The sequence below is a fragment of the Bidens hawaiensis genome, unplaced genomic scaffold (assembly GCF_021521415.1).
Source record: "Bidens hawaiensis isolate Kalapana, Puna unplaced genomic scaffold, B.hawaiensis_p1.1 tig00013821_1, whole genome shotgun sequence".
NCBI classification, from domain to species: Eukaryota; Viridiplantae; Streptophyta; class Magnoliopsida; order Asterales; family Asteraceae; genus Bidens; species Bidens hawaiensis.
This window is the reverse complement of record NW_027492182.1, coordinates 308,628-328,451: the sequence shown is the minus strand read 5'-3', so window position 1 is coordinate 328,451 and position 19,824 is coordinate 308,628. Positions and strand designations below refer to the sequence as shown.

Here is a 19,824-nt window from a genome sequence, read left to right as displayed (position 1 = left end):
CGAGTCTTGATTACTCTTGTAGCGAAACCAATTTTTTCACACGCCTACTTAGGCGAATCTTGTTTTTAGATTAATTTTTCTATTCATATTCAACGCGTCGTTAGTAATACATTAGACCCGCTCCACTTGGATCACCCTTCCAGGGTGTTATCCAAAACAAGAGCCGGTGACGTAGAATTAATACCGCAAAACAAGTAAACAAGTCTTTAAGAGATCAATAATAAAAGTTGTCATTGTAAAAAAAGTGATTTTGTCTCGTATTATGATGTTAGTTAGGGTATGAATTAAAAAAAAATACGATAAATCGAAATAGATGTAGCATAATTGTAGTAGTAATAAATATATAGGGATGAGCAGTGGTAAGCGGCTGGAAGTACTGACCTCTCACATTTGTTCTTCTGCGATGGCGTCGGAGAAAGACGCCGCTCTTGCCGCCGTTCCATCCGATTCTCCCACTATGTATGCACTCTACTCTACTCTACTCTGCTCATGCTACATGATTATTATTATTATTATTATTATTAATTAACCTTGTTAAACATTTGGTTTCTTCATAGCTAGGGCGATTCATTTCTGTTATGAGCTTATTATACGTTTTAATTTGACACTTGATTGTATGATGAATGCTTTTCTACTGCTAATTAGATCAGGCTCTAGTGTCTTTTAGTTAGCCCTAGATTTTTAATTTAATAGGGATGAATTAGGGTTTCGATTGGGCTTACAAAAAACAGAATAAGCTGATGCTCATGAAGAAGCTAATGGAAAACCACTAAAAATTGCATATTATGTTGTTTCATAATATTTTTTTTTATATGTTACCCATCACTTTAGTTTTCTGGTATATTGCCCATCGTGTTATGCCCTTGGTCATGTTCTTTGTGGTCACCTCGTTTATTTTGCAGCTTTGACAAGATTATTAACAAGGAAATCCCAGCAAATGTGGTTTACGAGGATGATAAGGTAGCGGATTACTGTGCCTAATTTCTTAACGTCTTTTATTATCAACTAATATTGTGTATTATATGATTAAGTAGCTAAAAGGGAGTCAATATAGTTTTTTAGTTTATAATTCACTTAATAAGTCTATAATCTTTATCATATATTGTAAATCTGTAACAAATCAAGTCCTCCGATGTTTCTTCTTGGCAGGTTCTTGCATTCCGGGACATTTCTCCTCAAGCACCAACACACATTTTGCTTATTCCAAAAGTCAAGGATGGCTTGACAGGTCTTTCTAAGGTAATTAAGTATATTCAGACATAGTCGTATATTTGTTATGATTTATTATCCTTTCACATGATAAATCTACTTGGTTTTTTGTAAATTGATATAGCTTTTTGTGTGATGTTGTAGGCTGAGGAGAGGCATACTGAGATTCTTGGCCATCTTGTCTACACTGCAAAGGTTGTAGCAAAGCAAGAAGGTCTTGAAGAAGGATTCAGAGTTGTCATCAATGATGGACCAAATGGATGTATGCATATCCCTCTCTCTCTCTCTCCCTCTCTCTCAACACACAAACACACACACCTGTGCATGTTTATACATAACTAATTTGACGTAGAGAACTGTGAGAACTGCATAAGCACTTGTACGTAGTGCTTATCGGATACAGTGGGATTGCAGGAGAGATAAAGATAAGAGAGGCGGTTATGTGGTTACCTTATGCATCACAGTTAGTTGAAGCAATAAATACGTGTGTTTATACAGTTCTCTACTTAAAATTGGTTTATATTGAACAACACTACTATGTATAAACCATAAACACTTTTGCTTTGGGTCATACATAACCAATTTTAATCTGAGAACTACACGAATAGTAACCTTTTGCTTTCATTGTGATACATAAGGTGGCTATGTAAACGCAAAACTCGCTCTCTTAGTCTTCCCAATTATATGTTTAAAGTACTATTTACAAGTCTTAAGTTTTGTACTCAACATTGGTTAGAGTAATGAACATGTCCTTGTGCATTTTCGTTTACAATAATTTTTGGCAGGTCAATCTGTTTACCACATTCATGTTCACCTACTCGGGGGACGACAAATGAACTGGCCGCCTGGCTAATGTGCACCTGCTCAACAACTCAAAGCCTAGCAGTTTCGGATCATGCCTTTTCTAGTTTAATGTAAAACTTGTGAACTGAAGTATTGAACTATGTATGTTTGTGGGTTGGGTCCATCTTAAACATTGAACAATGGCATGCTTTTTCAACTGATGGTATTGTTGACAAACTCATATCCTATATCATAACAATAATAATGCTAGGTTGCGAGTATTAATAGCATGGTACTTTGTGATTTGTATGTTCTTTTGACTGTTTCATGAGATAACTCTTTTTAGGGGTGTAAGGTTTCACAATGTTTTCTATTAGCTAGGATGACAAAGCTTTAGCGATGATTAAATCAACTCTTTGGCAGCTACAATAGTTAATTGCTAGTAACAGTAAGCTAACAAATAAACTTACAAATTTATATAAAATATTGCTAATTTTGGTTTGGGCATCTTCTAACTAATCCTTAATTTTCTGTTCAACTCAATACCACGGCATAACCATTAATGAAAAAGTTCAAGAAGAAAAACAGAAAACGTACTATCATAGGTTTTAAAAGCCACCCATTTATAAAAAAACATTCCAAATAATATGTCTCATCAAAATCAACAAGAATCTTATAAACACAAATAAAGAAATATTTGATAACGATAAGTGGTTGGTGGGGTTGAATGACTAATTTGTTGATGCTTTCAAGTCTACCCATAGCATAACAGAACGGATAAGGTTTGCTTACGTATAAGCAAAGACAAATATGTTTATAATTTTCCTGTGATAATATTCGAACATCCAACTTTCGTCCAACTTCCGGTCAACTTCTTCTGAGGTAAATATTTTCTTCCAATCTCCATAGTACAGGGTTGACTTTTTGATCACTTATTGATTGCATACAACTTCATAAGTATAACTAGTTTTAACTCAAAGATCTTGATCATCATTGTATTGTTTTGTGTTATCATGACTGCATTAATTTTTATCTTGTTGTAAATTATAACAGAACACTGGAAAGTATTCAATGTTCATCAAAGAAGTAATAATGGGCTCAAGTAATAATATTATTCAAGCTCTCATACTTGTGCTTCTTATTGGATTTTCTTCTTTTATTCAATGCACGTCGACTTTGCTGGATACAAACGCGTTGCTGCTTGTAAACGCTTCTCAAGGATCCACAAAAAAGATGCCACAAAATCTGTTTGGTGTTTCCTTTGAGGTACACATTTTTTATTTAAACGTCTGTTTAACCTTTATTATTATTGTTATTATTAATGATTTTCTATGTCACAGGAGATCAACAATGCCGGTGCAGGCGGCTTGTGGGCAGAGTTAGTAAGCAACAGAGGTAATATTGTATATTTATATTTTTACTTCAAACAGAAAAACATTCTTGCTAAACAAAGTAAAGATCAAATGAATCTTCATCATTAAGATAATGTGTTTTCATGAAACTTTAAATTTTAAAACTACAGGTTTTGAAGCTGGTGGACTTCATTCTCCAGCGCTCATTGAACCTTGGTCACTTATCGGGGATTACTCGTTAATACGAGTAGTGACCGATTTTTCTTCATGTTTTAAGAGAAATCCCGTTGCACTTAGGATGGAGGTGCTTTGTGACATCAATGATTGTCCAGCTGGCGGGGTCGGTATATATAATCCTGGATATTGGGGAATGGTAAGAAATAATCATATCTTTTTAATAATCTTACCTTTGCATACGGTATGTTTTCTTAAACATTTGCAGAATATTGAGCAAGGGAAAACATACAAGTTAGTTTTGTATATTCGTTCATTAGATTCGGTAAATATGATAGTGTCATTAACCAACTCAACCGGAGGGGAAACACTTGCTTCGGCAAACATCAGGTGAGTGTTAAATATTAATAATGGATCAAATTTATAGGATTTAAGCGGGAATTATATTAAACTATTTTAATAATTGTTCTTGTAGAGCTACCGATGTTTCAAACTGGACGAAGGTGGTAATTGCATTGAAAGCAAAAGCAACTAATCATAATTCAAGACTAGAGTTTAAAACAAATAGAAAAGGAATCGTATGGTTTGATCAAGTTTCTCTGATGCCTGCTGATACATATAAGGTATATACTATGTTTCCCATGTTTTTACATGTTTTGTACGCGGTATTTTGTACATTTCTATTGTAAGAATGCATGCTATTTTCTTCTGTTTGGTTTATATCATTTCAATAATATGCCACCAATGTTTAATTTGTGAATATTTTATAAAAACAGCTAGATAAATTACATGGCAATAGTATTATGATAATATAGTACTTATGTTATATTATAACCAAGTGATGGTTTAATCATAACTAATTTGACTACCTTCTTTATTATAATGTCTTCAAAATCTTTCGGCATAACCTTCTTAGCAGTACTTTCTTAAATAACTGTTTTTTTTGGACCAGGGGCACGGTTTCCGAAACGATCTTTTTAAGATGGTTGCAGATTTAAAGCCCGGATTTATCAGGTTTCCAGGTAAATATTAACTTTGTTTTAAATAGCGTCAACCATCAATAAAGACTTTCAACTAGTTTCCTTTTGATTTTTTTTATTTGATACATTTGACGCATTAAAGATAGAATCTAACCCGATAAAACCGTTCATAAATAAATGCTGTAAAATTGCCATTCCTAAAAAAGTCTAATAATGATCATCTATGATGTATTGATATTACATGTTGTAAATTAGGTGGTGATTTTGCTAAAGGAAGATCTTTAGTAAGTGCATATTGGTGGAAGAATACCGTGGGCCCTTGGGAAGAGAGGCCCGGACATATGAATGACGTGTGGGCCTACTGGACCGATGATGGGCTTGGGTTCTTCGAATTTCTCCAGGTTACATGAGTTATGTTAATTATTAAACACTAAACATTTCATGATATATTATCTTTCACATTTGTTTTAAATATCTGGTTTTGTTACAGTTGGCAGAGGACTTAGATGCATCACCAGTATGGGTATTCAGCAGTGGTAAACTAATATAACATGTCAAAACTCACAATATTTTGTATATAATTCTGATCTTTTACGACGGTTGTTAATCCTCGTTTCCATAATTCATAGGATTCAGCTTAGAACAAGCAGTCAATCCATCCAACATTAAACTTTTGGTGCAGGCATGTTTTTTTCATTTTCTATAACATACATTAATACCTAAAGTATTCGTAAGAGGTTTATTATTATTAGTTATTAATTTTTATGCAGGATGTCCTTGATGGCATTGAATTTGCAAGAGGTGATCCCAGTTCTACATGGGGGACTCTTCGGGCCGATATGGGCCACACTGAACCGTTTAACTTGAAACATGTTGCTATCGGGAATCAAGATTGTTCAAGGGGCGGTTACCGTGGTATGCTTTAACTTTTTTGTTTTAATTTTTTATTTTTTATTTTCCATACTGGGAACCATTTGACTACTCTCAGTTTAATGCATGGTTGTGTTTTTTATATTTTGGTCAGAAAATTACCTTAAGTTCTATGCTGCTATAAAAGATGCTTATCCGGACATTAAAGTGGTCTCTAACTGTGATGGATCAAACACAAAACTGGACCACCCTGCAGATCTGTATGATTATCATGTAAGATTTTTTGTTTAAAACCATTCTTCACCAGATATTATGCAAATTTTGACCTGTTTGCTTATTAACAAATGGGCTGAAATAAGTTTTTATCACTAAAGGTTCATATGGTTAAACTAGAGGTGTACAAAAAACTGGCTTTTAATCCAAACTGGTTTTTAACCCAAACTGAAACCAGTTTGGGAGAACTTGGTTTCAACCGTCCATATTTGCACCTCTACTTGACATTGTAATTCCACAAAGTGTGTGTAAATTCATTAAAACTTTTAACTAATAGATCTTTTTAATAATATAGTTATTTGTCACATTTGATTATTTTAGTAAAAAATATTCAGTTTTTGTACAAAAGTGTTTTGGGTCAACCCAACCTGGTTGACATTTTTTGACCCGTTACACAACCTGCCGACCCGTTCATATTTCCACCTCTGCTTGATATTGCAATTCCAAAGAGAATTGGATTTACTAAAGATTTATGTTTTTCTTGTTAGCTTTATGCTGATGCGAAGACAATGTTTTCTATGGCTCATAAATTTGATCTCACATCACGCACCGGTCCAAAGGTTTGCAGATTCATATTCCAACTGATTATATTATATATGAAGCCAAACAAAATCCACATAAAAAGATGTGACACTCAATGATTTCAGGCTTTTGTAAGTGAGTATGCTGTGACTTATAACGATGCTCGTTTAGGAAACCTTCTAGCAGCATTAGCACAAGCTGGATTTCTTATGGGCATAGAGAAGAATTGGTCTGTCATCCAGTTTTATATATAAAAAAAAACATGTCACATGTATTTCTCACCTCATCAAAATCTTAGTGTTATAATGTGTTTTTTTTTGCAGTGATGTTGTGGGTATGGCAAGCAATGCACCTTTGTTTTTGAATGCTAATTCTCCTAGTTATAAAGGGTATTTTTTTTATTTTTATTATTTTTTTTCCAAGACTTCTATTTTACCTACTAAACTTCTAGTGACTGAAACTTATTTTATATTTGATTATTTCAGATTTAGGCCAGATGCCATAGTGTTCGATTCTTATCGGACTTATGGGACACCAACTTACTGGATGCAACAATTTTTCTCAATGTCGAATGATGCAACTCTTCTTGATTCAATGCTTCAAACCGATTCATCAAGTTCGCTTGTGGCATCCGCTATTTGGTTCGAGAATCCTGTAGATAACAAAAAATATTTGAGAGTTAAGGTAAAACGAACCATCTTTTCTCTAATGTGGTAAATGAGAAAAATAAGAGAACATAAATGAAAGATTATTTGATTTTCGAGAATACTTTTGAAATGGCTTTTCAGGTAGTAAATTATGGTAGCAACAACGTGAATTTGAAGATAACTTTTAAAGCGTTCAATCCTCGGTTAATCGATTATTCTAAGTCGTCAACGACTGTGCTCACCTCCACAAATGTTAATGATGAGAATTCATTTCAAAATCCAACCAAGGTATTTTTAATGGCATTGTTTTTTATTTACTAGTCACAGGTAGGTAACTTTTGTTGACGATGTAACGCGTGCAGGTCTCACTAGTTAAAAGCTTACTCAAGAAAAATAAGAATGACATCAATGTGACTCTCTCTCCAAATTCGTTGTCTTCTTTCGACCTGCTAATATCGTCTAAGAATAATAACGCACAGATCAATACAGAAAATGATATTTCTTATGCATCATCAATATGAAAGTGTATATCATTCACTAAATGAAGTGTAACTGTGACATGCATAGTGGATATAAATAAAAGTATGCATTTGTCAATCTTAGTGTTTGTGGGATTACATAATGAGTTGCTACACGCGAGGGCTAGCTTCGGATCACGACTTGTTACATGCTACTCTAATCTTAAAGGAAATTAATCGATGAAGACTAAAGAGAGAGAACACTTTACGACACGAAATAACTCAAATATTAATATATTATTATTAATTAAAGGTAGTTAGAAGCGCAAAATGTTTATTCATTGGAAACCGTTTCTGACTAGTGCGGTATGATGAAAATAATGTTTTTTTTTTCTTAAGGTTAAAATGTTAAAGTCATATTAGGGTATTTTGTTAAAGGGATAATGACAAAAATGTTCATTTGACTAGTTAACATATTGAAAGTGTCAATTTGACTAACATTTTTTGAAAAATGTTCATGTTAAAACCTAACAACTCGCTAGCTTTTTACTAACTCATTAGGAGTCAAAACAATCTCATCAAATGCAAAAAATATCATATCGAAAGCCAAAAAAATCTCGCCGGGCAACAAAATAATCCTGTCGGAATCTTGCATAATCTCGTCAGTGTTAGGACAAGTGGGAGAATATGGTTGACTAAAAATCATGTCGAGTTAATTATTAAAAGCCAACGGTTGACATGATTTAGCATGAACATTTTAGGAGGAGGTTGGTCAAATGGACATTCTCTTGATGTTGACTAGTCAAATAGTCATTTTGTCAATTATCCATTTTATTAACTAGAAAAACACAGGCCAAAGCGATAGATAGTGGTTGATTAAAGTGAGTGACCTCCAAGTTTATCCGGTTCTCTAGATTTTTTTTTCTTTTCTTTTTTTTTTTTCAAAATATAAAGCGTGAAACATTATCTAAATCAATAAACCTAGGCAACAAAACCCGTCACGTTGCGGTGACACAACAACGCGAATTCAGTCGGTATCAGTTAAATGATGATAACTATAGTAACAACAATCATCACCGTGTAAATCCCACCAATAGCAAAGTTATGGTAAGGTCCGAGAAGAGTAATACCCCATAGGAATAAATATGCTGTTTCCTGTGAGACCCTTAGCTTGATAGTAGTTTTGCATCAAGTCTTGGACATAAGACACATAACACTCAACCATTAGGACACTGACCGATTGGTGTTTACACCCTTGTCATTCGGCTATCAACACACTTTCCCCTCCATGAGGGCCCACACATATATCATCTAGATTAATAAACATAGGTAACGAAACTCGTCGCATTACGATAACACAACCTGCGAATTCGGTCAGTATAAGTTAAAAGATACAACAACCACAGTAGTAGTATCAGTAGTAATAGTAATAATAATAATAATAATAATAATAATAATAATAATATATCTCCCCAAATGATTAACGCAATTGGTCGCACTGCGATTGAAGCCCTAGCTGTAGCTTATACTCAGCTCACCCTGTATCACCTCACCATTGCCGTAGCGTAGCTCATCTTCAAATTCATCCGGTACGTTCACTCTCTCTAATCATCTTATCTTCTCGCTATATTCATTCATCTGCTTGTGCTTTACCGATTTACGCCGAAGCTAGCTCACGCTACTTAAAATAAAATGCGTGTTTACCGTATCACACACCACACACAACACTGTTTTAGGTCAAATTACGTGAATCGAACCTTTTAGGCTGCTCATATGAATTGATTATTAGTTAGTTTTAGACCCAAGGATTGTTAATGTTTAATTGACACTCTCTGCGACATATATCTAGTATTAATTAGGTCAACAATAAGATTTCCAGGTTTTTAGGGGTTTTTATATAATATATGTGCTTGTTGAATATAATACTATTTAATTAAGAGAACAATGACTTTAAGGAAGCTATTGAAAAACAAAAATGTCAAACTGATTAAAACTTTTTTCAAATTGATGAGTTTGTATAATTATATTGTGGATACAAGTTTTTGGAAATTAACTATTGTGATGGGTAGAATATAAATTAAAGTTTTTGGAGATTGATAACGCGCATATATTTGTCGTTTAGTCATTAATTGAAATGCGATATAAATGATGCGCTAGGAGCCAATGTGACTTTTGAATTTTATTTTAACAAATTTCTGTTGAATATGATTATAAGAGGTTATAAAATGATATTGTAGCTATGGAAGCTAATGAAATAGATAGACATTTTTGGAAATTAACTATGGCGAATATAATATAAATTACTGTTTTTGGGGACTGATAGCGCGCACATATTTGTTGTTTAGTCATTAATTGTATTGATATTAAGAATAAGTATTTTTCCTAGTAAGCTACAAAATTCATACCATTTAAATTCTAGCATAAAGTTTTTAATATATAAAGCCAAAAGTGAGTTATGGACGGATGAAGTGGTATGTGGACTAAAGATTGCCATGGGTGAAATTGAAATTGTTGAGTGGAGGATAACTAGCAATTTGAACTCAAGTTTTCACACTACTTATATAGAAAGTTTTGTCTGAATAGTTCGCTGCCATAACAAATTTGAATAATTCAGTATATGATGATCCAAAATGAAGCCATGGAGATTGAGTCGAAGAACCTTGTAAAGATAGCAAATGCTTTCTTAACATTTATTTTCACACAAAATACATAAAGTAATATCATGAAACTTGACCAAACCAGGCCCGTAAAGTAGAAATTTGTAAAGTTTTAAAGAAAAGGCAGAACAAACTGGGTTAGAACCATAAAAGATAGCAAATTAATGGGTCTATGAGTAAGTATCATTCCATTTCTATAGGGAACAAAAGAGTACTCATACCGATTAAATACATGGGTATCTTTTCTTATACCTATGCTAACTAGCCTATGTTAGAAGATCTTTTTTATCATTCCATTTTTGTTGCTGTCATAACGACGGCTGTGAGGGAATGCATCAAATCTGTCACGTGTCATCGTTTTGTGCTTATGAGGCATGATTATTGGTCAGCACTTGACACAATGCTAAATTGTTAATAGGAATATGTAATATCTTGCCGTATCGGTATGAACTCAATTTGGTGAAGGTATTATGCATTTTTTTGGGTTGTACATGGTGGGGAAGAAACAAAAAAATGATTATAACTGAAAATATAACATATGACGGACATTAATGTTTCTTCTTACCTGTAATTCATAGTTTCTTTGGTGGTTGCTACATGCTATCTGTTTGTTCCATTAAAATTGAGTTGCTATATGATATTAATCACTATTTGTATTAATGATTTGCAGGAATTTTGAATCTAGTTACATAGCTAGCAGGATGAGTGATGATGTTTTTGATGGACAAGCATTATCAGACAAGCTGCATAAACTCAACAGCTCTCAACAAAGTATAGAGTGTATCCTTTTGGCAGTTTAAGCCCATCATAAGTGGTGTTTAGATTGCAAATCAGGATAAGACATCTGGAGTTATACATTTAGCTCAAATATTATTTTTGGATGTCAAGTTGATTTTTTCTTCCAGACTATAATTTAATATTTGCACCTGGTGTTAATGCTTTTCCAATATCTTCTAGACTTTTTTGGTCTTGAAGTTGAGTTTTGTTATTCAACATTGACTTCCTTTGGCACTTGGGCTGTTAAGTCCTTACATTTGCTTTGTCCTACATTACTATGCAAACAAGAATGCATTGCAGTAACATCATCCTATTGTGTAACTGCGTGTTTACGTCGCGCGCCTTTATGTGTTTTATGTTTGTGAGTATTAAGCATTTTGATTTGATGGATAAGTTTTCATTGTGTTTTTCATTGAACTCATGATAAAACGTATTTTATCTTTTGCCGCTATAATTTTCCTTAATGCTAAATCAGCATTATCCCGTTCGTGTATTTCACAGAGGAAGAAAGCCAAGCAAATTGTTGAGATATGGCATAAATCATTTAAATCTGCTCAGCGTGAGCAACAAGTTTCTTTTCTGTATTTGGCCAATGACATCTTGCAAAATAGTAGGCGTAAGGGCAGTGAGTTTGTGACTGAATTTTGGAAGGTCATGCCTTCAGCCCTCAAATATGTTAATGAGCATGGTGATGATAATGGAAAGAAAGCAGCATCAAGACTGGTAATTTATGTTTTATTTTCTATACCCAAGTTGTTAATTTTGAGCTCTATATATTTTGAGCAATGTTGCTTCTATTACTTTAAAAGGTTGGAATATGGGATGAAAGGAGGGTGTTTGGATCTAGGGGTCAGAATTTGAAAGATGAAATGCTTGGTAAAAGTCCACCCACTCAGTTGACCAGCAATGGAAAGACTTCCAACTCTAACCCTAACACTAACACTATTCCTATCAAAATAGTGAAAAGGGATGCCAACTCATTGAGGCTTGTGAGTATTATATCTTGCTTCATTTCTGAATTGTTTGGGTATCTTTTAGCTTCATTTGATATCAAAATTTGATTAATGTTTTGGGCTTTCAGAAATTGGCTGTTGGGGGTACTCCAGAAAAGATAATGACTGCTTTCCATTTGGTGCATGATGACACTGCTACTGAAGATACCGCCTTAAACAACTGTGAAGGTGCAATTCGCAGGTTTGGAGATTTGGAAAGAGATATCGAAAGTCAGGGTAAAGGATGCATATCTATTCATTATCCATATTAAATATAGATTTTTAAGGAATTCGTTAATGTTTTGCGTTTTTCAGGAGTTGTACCAGGATCTTCATTGCTAGATGAAATCCAGGAGCAAGAAAGTGTGCTTCAAGATTGTGTCAACCAACTTGAAGCTGCAGAAAGGACCAGGACTTCATTGATTTCCCAGCTTAAAGAAGCTCTTCAGGATCAAGTATGATTGCATATTACTTCCTTGTGTCTAAAAACCAAATGTTATATTTGCTTTCTGTGTCAAATGGCGTACTTTTGCCAAATAATTTTTTCAAGACTTGTTTTTATCTTAGATTTCAGAAGTGCTATATTAGAAAGGCATAGGTCATTACAATGGAAGAACAAATTAAAATTAGAAACTTAAAACTTTGAAGACAGTTTAGAATATGAAAAGTTTAATGTTGGAATTACCAGACTCAAAAGTACTGCTTTTATTTTTGGTTTGGAAGGAGTATTACTTAAGACTAAAATTTCTTGTCATAATTTGTTTTTCAGGAATTGAAGCTGGATGTTATTCACAGTCAGTTGCAAGTACTCCCTCTCTCTCTGTCTTTCTTCCTCTCTTTTTCTCCATGCTCTATACTGTTTACAGTATAAAAGTGATGGTTACCTAAAGCTTTATTAACATGAACATCAATAAATCTGTTATGGTAATGGAAATTTGCCAATGTTGTTGTGTCTGTTATATATGTGACTTGTATCTTCTCCGGCTTCTGCAGAGTGTTGGCTTTTATATGATAGGGGCATGTCATGGAGGTACTAGTTGTCTTAGTGTCATGTTCTAATGATTCAATAGAACCTCAAGTATTAGGAGGCCGATCATTATCAACTTTTTATTTATCTTGTTTTAGTGTAGACTACCTAATTTATGGCGGATCTTAGACAGTCACAGGTCTCAAAATATGGGATCACGCCATAGTAGTCGAAGGTGCTAGGCGCACTCAAGGCACCTTTGACTACATAGGATCAAAGGTGATTTAGGAACATATTTGGTGACTTTGGTTTTTGTTACGAACCTGTTTAGCCACAAAAGGGAAAGAGATCAGATCTGATGCATCCAGGGGCAAATTCAAGAGACGTTTGCTGTTCCTGCATAAACACCCTTGACTGATTAAACACCCTTGATTGGAATTAATTGGTAGGAGGAAAAGCAGGGGCAGTTTTTTTTAAGTTTCTAGCTAGTAGCATCAGTACTAGTTGCTTTGTTTTTCTTTGTAATTCTCGTTCAAGTAATGTCTATCAAAATCGTATTTGATTTGGAGATATAGCCTATCTTGAATCTGGCCAGTTATCCTATATTTCATCAATTCAATTCCCAGGTTCTAACATTGATTCCCTTGCTGGGAAACTATGGCACCTTTCACGGTTTTACCCGGACGACCACCAAAGATGGCAGTTCCTTTATTAATTCCATTGTTGCCCAGTGTGTTTTTTTTGGTTATAGGGGACGGAACCCTGTAAAAACTAAACTAAAGAAAAAAGGAAATTACAAAACATGGCCTTGGGTATCCGGGGGACATTTTATATTGTTTCCTATATTGATTCCATTGTTGCCCAGTTGGCAGTCATTGCCTCATGCCTTGAAGCTATAGAATCTCATTTTAGGGATGAAATAGCGTCCTTGAAAGCGTCCTACGACCCATTGCCAGATCTGGTCAAAGAAGAAACCCTCGACAGCAGTCCCAGTAATGATGGACGGTCTGAGCATTTCTTGGGTATTCAATTGAAGATTGTTGATTTGGATCCACGTGATCACTCTAGGAAACCCAGCTAGTGACCAGAGACAAGATGCTAAATTGATGCCTACGAACTGCAAAAAGCCCAAGATCACATGAAAACCCAGGTTGATCTAAAGTGTTGTGAACTGAATTTTGAGGTTGGAGATGTGGCCTTTCAGCGAATTCAACCCTATTGACGAAAGAGGCTGTCTAAAAAAACGTTTTGAAAGATTGCCACCTAGGCGTTTTGGTCATTATCGCATCATTCGCAAGGCGGAGGCAGTTTTTTTTGAACTTGAATTACCATCGAACTCCCGGATCACTTGGTCTTCCTTGTATCCTTGCTGAAACCTGCACGGGTTCAAGTCTCAGCAACACCTATAGCCCCTCTGCTGATTACCAAGAATTGGGAAATCTACTTCAACCTCAGCCTTCAATTGAGTGGCTTATTGCCTGGCACAGCAATTCCTTTTATCCAACTTGAGGACGAGTTGTTCCTCCAGGGTGGAAGTATTGATACGAACTCGGTTACCGGTTACCCGCAAACGGGAAAGGGCTCAGATCTGATGCATTCAGGGGCAAATTCAAGAGATTCTGGTTGTTCCCGCCTAAACACCTTTTGACTGAAATTAAACACTCTTGATTGAAATTAATTTCTAGGAGGAAAAGTAGGGGTAGTTTTATTAGTTTCTAGCTAGTAGCATTAGTATTAATTGCTTTGTTTTTCTCTGTAATCACATTCAAGTATATTATCTATCAAAATCATATTTTGTTTTGGAGATCTAGCCTATCTCGAATCAGGCCAATTATCCTATATTTCATCAATTCGATTCCCAGGTTGTAACTGTTTTTGTTAAATTGGGAAACATATTTGTTATTTAATATTTGTACGTAAGTTTTTCTTTATTTATTTAGGTTTAACTAGAGTCATACTTTAATTACTCAAGTCTTTAGGATGTCAATCTTTTTAAACAACTCATGCTAACTTACATTTTGGATTTTGTGTTTTAAGTTCATGGAAATGAGAGAATTCTTTCCCAGGTAATCAGTAATATGCGATTGCAATTTGCCTGTTCACGACTTGAGTTTTGAATAAAATCTGTTGTTGCATGATGCACTTTACTTTATAATCACATCTTGAGCTCAATGATGTTACATCTAGTGCCTTAGCTATCCTTGAAATCCATCTGGATGCCACTTCCTTGTTTTTATCAGTTAAATTTGGGGCTTGACCCGAAGTTTGTAACAGTTTCTCAAAGTGACATGTTTAGTGGGTTTGTTGGTTTCAATTTCATCATCATCTCTTTCTTTACCCATGATATCCTCCACATCACCCTCAACCAAACCCGGTGACAAATTGGCTTTGTACTTTTTACCACTTCTCAACACACTAACATGATTAATAGGAACATTACGAGATGAGTTATGAGAAGGGTTTACCTTGGTGTCGCTTGGCAACTGACCTTTGTTTTTCTTCAATTCTGCCACTTCGGTTGCAAGTTGACCCATTTGTGTGGTCAATGATTGGATAGCCTTATCACGAACTTCATCCTTTTGCATTCGGGCTTCATCAAGTTGATTCCTTTTCTGCATATCTTGTTGCATCAACTTTAACATGTCCATCACTTAATAATCATTTGCATGCTTACGTCAGCAATAGGTCTATATACAGAAAATAGTTGTGTGTTCAGAACTAATGAAATAACTTGCCTATTTATTGAAGTTAGAAGGTATGGCTGTATGAAAAAGAACAGAGATAATGAAGAGATGACATGGATGGGCATGATGCAATTTGTTGGGGAATATGGCTACATACTAGGAGAAGCTTTTGGGTTTGATAAGCTTGAAAAGGAAACAAAATGTGCACAGTGTGGGATGCACATCATGACAATGGTGTCAAGGGTGGCTCCAGACTCTGAATATGCTATATAGTGTAATGTTGATACCTATTTGTCAAGGCAGTTGGCCAATAAAACATTTTTTACGGACTACTTAACCGATGCAGTTTTTAGGTATACTATGATCATCTTGTACAGGCTGTAAAAGCTTCATGATACATATAGAAGGCTACAACCCTCTGCATGTTCCCTTTTAAGGTTATGGAGCTCGGTAGGTCCTTTTAGAAGAGTATCTCTCACAGAGTATCTCTCACATGTTTGTTAGTAAAAAGTTTAATGAAGTTATAAGGTTTGTTCTGTTCCTTTGTGAATATCTGGTGTTTCCATTGTAATTTCTTCACTTCTCTCTATCACTGGCGGCACCATCATTTCTTTACCTCTCTCTCTCTCTTGCTCTGCTCATTTCAGTTTCTTTAATCATGGCCTACTTTTGCCGGTTCATATCATCAATTCCTTGAAGCTGTCTTTAGGGTCTTGATTTGAGCAACTTCATAAGTTGTTGCATTAATGATCTACTATAAGTTGCTCAATGTCAAGTTATTTGATGTGATTCTTAATAATTCCTCAGCCTTTATAGGAGATATATATTGTACATGTTTTCTCTTTCTTCTAAGTTTGAACAATGAATGCCAACTAGGAGTTGGTGTGTATTACTTTGAGGAATAGGATGTGTTCATAACATTGAGCCATGGTTTCTGATAGAGAGAAGACCATTTCTAAAACTAATCTGTTACATGTTTATTCTAGAAGGGGCAAAAGTGACTTTCCTAATAGTGACAAGGAGTTTGTTAGAGGAGAGATAGTATAAGTAGGAGAGAATAAGGTATGATGAGGTAGGCATGAGTTTGTTAGATTGTTTAGGCTCCTGCATGATGTATGGAGAGAGGGCATAGCCCTGGATTATCCTTGTAACTTTTCCTTCAAGTTTCTGTTATTAAATCTTTCTATCTTATTTTCCCTGTTTCTTCTCCAAACCCACAATCACAACATTCTAATTCCTGTCTGTTTCTCCTTGACCCCCATGAATATTTATGGGGATAAAGGTTCTTGGCCTCTCAATACCGTTCTTTTCTTCATCACTTTCATCCTCCATTTATCTAAAACTATAATTGTTACCAAAATTGCAACATTGCTATCGCTACTTCATTGCTATACTGCTATAGTAAGAAGAGAGAGTTATGGGGAAGAACCCTCAACATGAAGACAATTAGAAAATGAACCCTCTATTGTCTTTTATTTATTACCACGTAATTTACTCAAAAGGATTTTTGATCTCGAGAATCAAACTGAGGAAAACAGAGTCGCAGACTTGCAGTTCTTCCAAGTCTCCACAATCGCCTCAATAATAGGCAAGTTTTGCCATTGAACTCACATCACCATAACAATACAACGACCTTTCTTAGTAAGCTTACGGTCAGTAATTGACAATGGTTGTAGCTGGAACATGGGTGATAAAGGTAAATGTATCTTCTTTGAAGGAGGACTGTTAGCTCGCTTAAGAAGTGAGACGTGGAATGTGTGTTGCACCAGGTCTAGTCTATAGGCTAGAGAACACATCACACTTCTATGCACTGCCTAACCTGTTTAGACATACTCTTCCATGTAAACAACTCTTAATTCTTTTGATCTTCTGTACTGTCTTTTCCTACCATTACCATCCTGTTCTTAGTTAGAACATGACCATCCTGCTTATATCTAGTAGCTTCAATACTTTAATTGAGTTGTCAATACACTTCTTTTAAATGAAGATTTGCGTTTAATTTGATCAAAAGTAGAGGGTCAAAACTTGACATAGTCATGGTGAACAAGGTAGAACACTAGAACCTTGCATCCTTGTAAGAGCTTCAATACCTGGTTTTCTATCTCCTTATTGCACATTTTTTATAGTCATACTGTAGAATGTTAGAAAGCCAAACATGTTGTAGAGGTGTTGTTACCTTTTGATCCAAAGGTGCTTTAAGCCCTTTTGATATGTCATACCGTAGCATGTTAAATGACCCATTGACAATTAGTGATGCCAGTATTTTACAGCAAATAAAATGACAATTAACTTCTCGTCATACAGTAAGAACTTAATGAAAGCTAAAGGGTGAGAAGTTAACAATCACCTAATGTTTTTGAAAATTATGTCTTGATTTGAAATACGCATAACTTTTATGGTTTAGAATTGCATACACCAAATTGAATATGCATATCTGTTTTTATTCAACCAAAACCCTAAAAGTTGCTAATGAATTTGCAGGTTGCTCGACGCCAAATTGACGATGCTGCTAATTTAAGAAAGAAACTTATCTCCCCTTCTCGTCCTGCTGGTGAAGTGATAGTTCCTGCTGATAACCTCCCACAATCAATGCCTTTTGGAACCACCACACAAGCTACCGAAGAAGAAATCAAAAAAGCAGCTGCAGCTGCAGTTGCTGCAAAACTTGCAGCTTCAGCATCTTCTGCACAAATGCTTACATCTGTTCTTTCATCTCTAGTTGCAGAAGAAGCTGCCTCAATCACTAACGGCTTTAACGCACCACCTGGATTCAACTCCATATTCCCCGCAGAAAAGAGACCCAAACTAGAAAAACCAATGTCTGTCCCAGAACTAAACAATCCCGACCCTGTTACTTCAGGTTACTTCACCAATATCCAAACATCATATCCACAGCCACCACCGCCACCACCCTCTGTTGGTGACACAAGCTCTCCCGCTAATCAGTTTGTTCAGGCTTCTTCTGGTTTAATGATGGGTGGAATGCCATATGCATTCAGTGGTAGCCCCCTACCACCACCGCCGCCTCTGCCGCCACATATTGCAATGGGGATGATGAGGCCTGGCCACCAGCCGCCGCCTCAGCAGCAGCAGCAGCAGTCTCCGAGTGGTGGTGGTGGTTACTACAGGCCACCAGGTATTGGGTTTTACGGGCAAAACAATCAGCCGACACCACCGCCACCTGTACAAAGGCAGTGAGGTGGTTTGTTGTTTTGTACATTAATAGGAATATGTGCTAGACTTAAATACTCGTGGTTGATTATATTTTGACTTGCCTATGCTTGTATTGTACGATGTACTGTTGCATTCTAGGTGGGTATAACTGCAAGTAAGTTAAACGAGTCAAACTATGTCTTACTTTTTTTTTATATAGATTTCTTAATACTTTCAGCTTTCTTAGTGTTCTATAACCAAAAGGTTTGTTTTGGTTTTGCTCCACAACAAAACCTTTTGGTTCTTCTAGAAGTGGAACATTATTATAAAATTATATAAAAAAAATAGGCTTGAGTTTATTCAAAATTGTAAATAACTGAACGTGATACAATTCTTAAAGTCAAGACAATCTAGTTTATTTTAACATTTATAATGCAAACTTATTTTAACATAGGGATGAGCTCGGTACCGACCGATACCGGCACCAAAAATCTCGATCCTGAAAATCGCAAATTTTTGGTACCGGTACCAGTACCGAAATGTTCGGTTCGGTACCGGTATTTAAGATAAAATTCGGGAAATACCGGTACCAATTGGTACCATACCGATTTTGCCCATCCCTATTTCAACATTTATAACTTATATTGTTTATTTTTTTAATGCATTTATAAAAATGTTAATGTTGGGTGTCAAGGTTTTCAAAAACTTTTAATTGACTTTACATTCTTAATAAAAAAAAATATTAAGACTGGTTCTAATTAAAAATGATGGCAAGCAACTGATTTTTTTTCCCAATATATCCATAAAATATACTCTCTTTTTTATAATCTATAATTTTATTAAAAGTGTTTAATAATTAAAAATAATGAATTTCTAGAATGATTAATATTTATAACTAAAGTTTAAATTTACTAAATTATTATCTTAATTCAAAACACAAGAGTTTTATTGAATGAATTTGTGAAAAGTCACACATGCTAAGTCAACATCTACTCTACTAGCTGGTACAACACTCAACAGCTTTATTTCTATTTATCTTTTCCGTTATCTCTTCCAAAAATTAAAAATAAAAAAGGCTTTTGCATGTATTTAAGATACAAACAACACTCTGTTTCATCTTCTTTCTCGGTCTCATAAGAACACTAAGTGGTTTCTCCGACTCCCATCATCGGCGGAAGATGCAAACAACGAGCAATGGTACTTGCTTTTCGGGTCGGGTCGGTCATTGTTCTGATCTTTCGGTCCAAAACTGAGACCGAGACCGAACCCGAATATAGAATGAAATAGCAACCAAGTACAACCCGAACTATGCACTTTCGGTTCGGT

At 35.2% G+C, this 19,824-nt stretch overlaps 3 protein-coding genes across 3 annotated transcripts; all 3 read left to right on the top strand.

Moving 5' to 3' along the window:
* The first annotated feature begins 343 nt into the window (after positions 1 to 343).
* LOC143545096 (14 kDa zinc-binding protein-like) lies at positions 344 to 2,191 on the top strand. The gene is made up of 5 exons (XM_077037039.1): positions 344 to 459; positions 903 to 960; positions 1,150 to 1,239; positions 1,354 to 1,471; positions 1,995 to 2,191. The coding sequence occupies exons 1-5, from the start codon at positions 350 to 352 to the stop codon at positions 2,060 to 2,062; spliced, it is 444 nt and encodes a 147-aa protein (XP_076893154.1). The 5' UTR covers positions 344 to 349; the 3' UTR covers positions 2,063 to 2,191.
* Positions 2,192 to 3,063: 872 nt separating this feature from the next.
* LOC143545114 (alpha-L-arabinofuranosidase 1-like) lies at positions 3,064 to 7,399 on the top strand. Its single transcript, XM_077037054.1, has 17 exons — positions 3,064 to 3,258; positions 3,333 to 3,387; positions 3,515 to 3,717; positions 3,787 to 3,908; positions 3,994 to 4,141; positions 4,471 to 4,540; positions 4,754 to 4,899; positions 4,989 to 5,034; positions 5,128 to 5,180; positions 5,269 to 5,413; positions 5,523 to 5,641; positions 6,130 to 6,201; positions 6,289 to 6,392; positions 6,487 to 6,552; positions 6,649 to 6,847; positions 6,952 to 7,098; positions 7,173 to 7,399. The coding sequence occupies exons 1-17, from the start codon at positions 3,064 to 3,066 to the stop codon at positions 7,329 to 7,331; spliced, it is 2,049 nt and encodes a 682-aa protein (XP_076893169.1). The 3' UTR covers positions 7,332 to 7,399.
* Positions 7,400 to 10,576: 3,177 nt separating this feature from the next.
* LOC143545115 (uncharacterized) lies at positions 10,577 to 18,693 on the top strand. Its single transcript, XM_077037055.1, has 7 exons — positions 10,577 to 10,705; positions 11,178 to 11,425; positions 11,512 to 11,691; positions 11,784 to 11,931; positions 12,010 to 12,149; positions 12,464 to 12,499; positions 17,827 to 18,693. The coding sequence occupies exons 1-7, from the start codon at positions 10,585 to 10,587 to the stop codon at positions 18,541 to 18,543; spliced, it is 1,590 nt and encodes a 529-aa protein (XP_076893170.1). The 5' UTR covers positions 10,577 to 10,584; the 3' UTR covers positions 18,544 to 18,693.
* Positions 18,694 to 19,824: the final 1,131 nt, after the last annotated feature.

Excerpts from the sequence above, each read along its gene's own strand:
- LOC143545096 (XM_077037039.1), top strand. The coding sequence starts at position 350 with ATGAGCAGTGGTAAGCGGCTGGAAGTACTGACCTCTCACATTTGTTCT. Across the intron at positions 460-902 it reads CCATCCGATTCTCCCACTAT|CTTTGACAAGATTATTAACA; the intron begins GTATGCACTCTA and ends TTTATTTTGCAG. Across the intron at positions 961-1,149 it reads TGGTTTACGAGGATGATAAG|GTTCTTGCATTCCGGGACAT; the intron begins GTAGCGGATTAC and ends TCTTCTTGGCAG.
- LOC143545114 (XM_077037054.1), top strand. The coding sequence starts at position 3,064 with ATGTTCATCAAAGAAGTAATAATGGGCTCAAGTAATAATATTATTCAA. Across the intron at positions 6,393-6,486 it reads ATGGGCATAGAGAAGAATTG|TGATGTTGTGGGTATGGCAA; the intron begins GTCTGTCATCCA and ends TTTTTTTTGCAG. Across the intron at positions 6,848-6,951 it reads AAAAATATTTGAGAGTTAAG|GTAGTAAATTATGGTAGCAA; the intron begins GTAAAACGAACC and ends ATGGCTTTTCAG.
- LOC143545115 (XM_077037055.1), top strand. The coding sequence starts at position 10,585 with ATGATTTGCAGGAATTTTGAATCTAGTTACATAGCTAGCAGGATGAGT. Across the intron at positions 10,706-11,177 it reads CTCTCAACAAAGTATAGAGT|CATTATCCCGTTCGTGTATT; the intron begins GTATCCTTTTGG and ends ATGCTAAATCAG. Across the intron at positions 12,150-12,463 it reads AAGAAGCTCTTCAGGATCAA|GAATTGAAGCTGGATGTTAT; the intron begins GTATGATTGCAT and ends TTTGTTTTTCAG.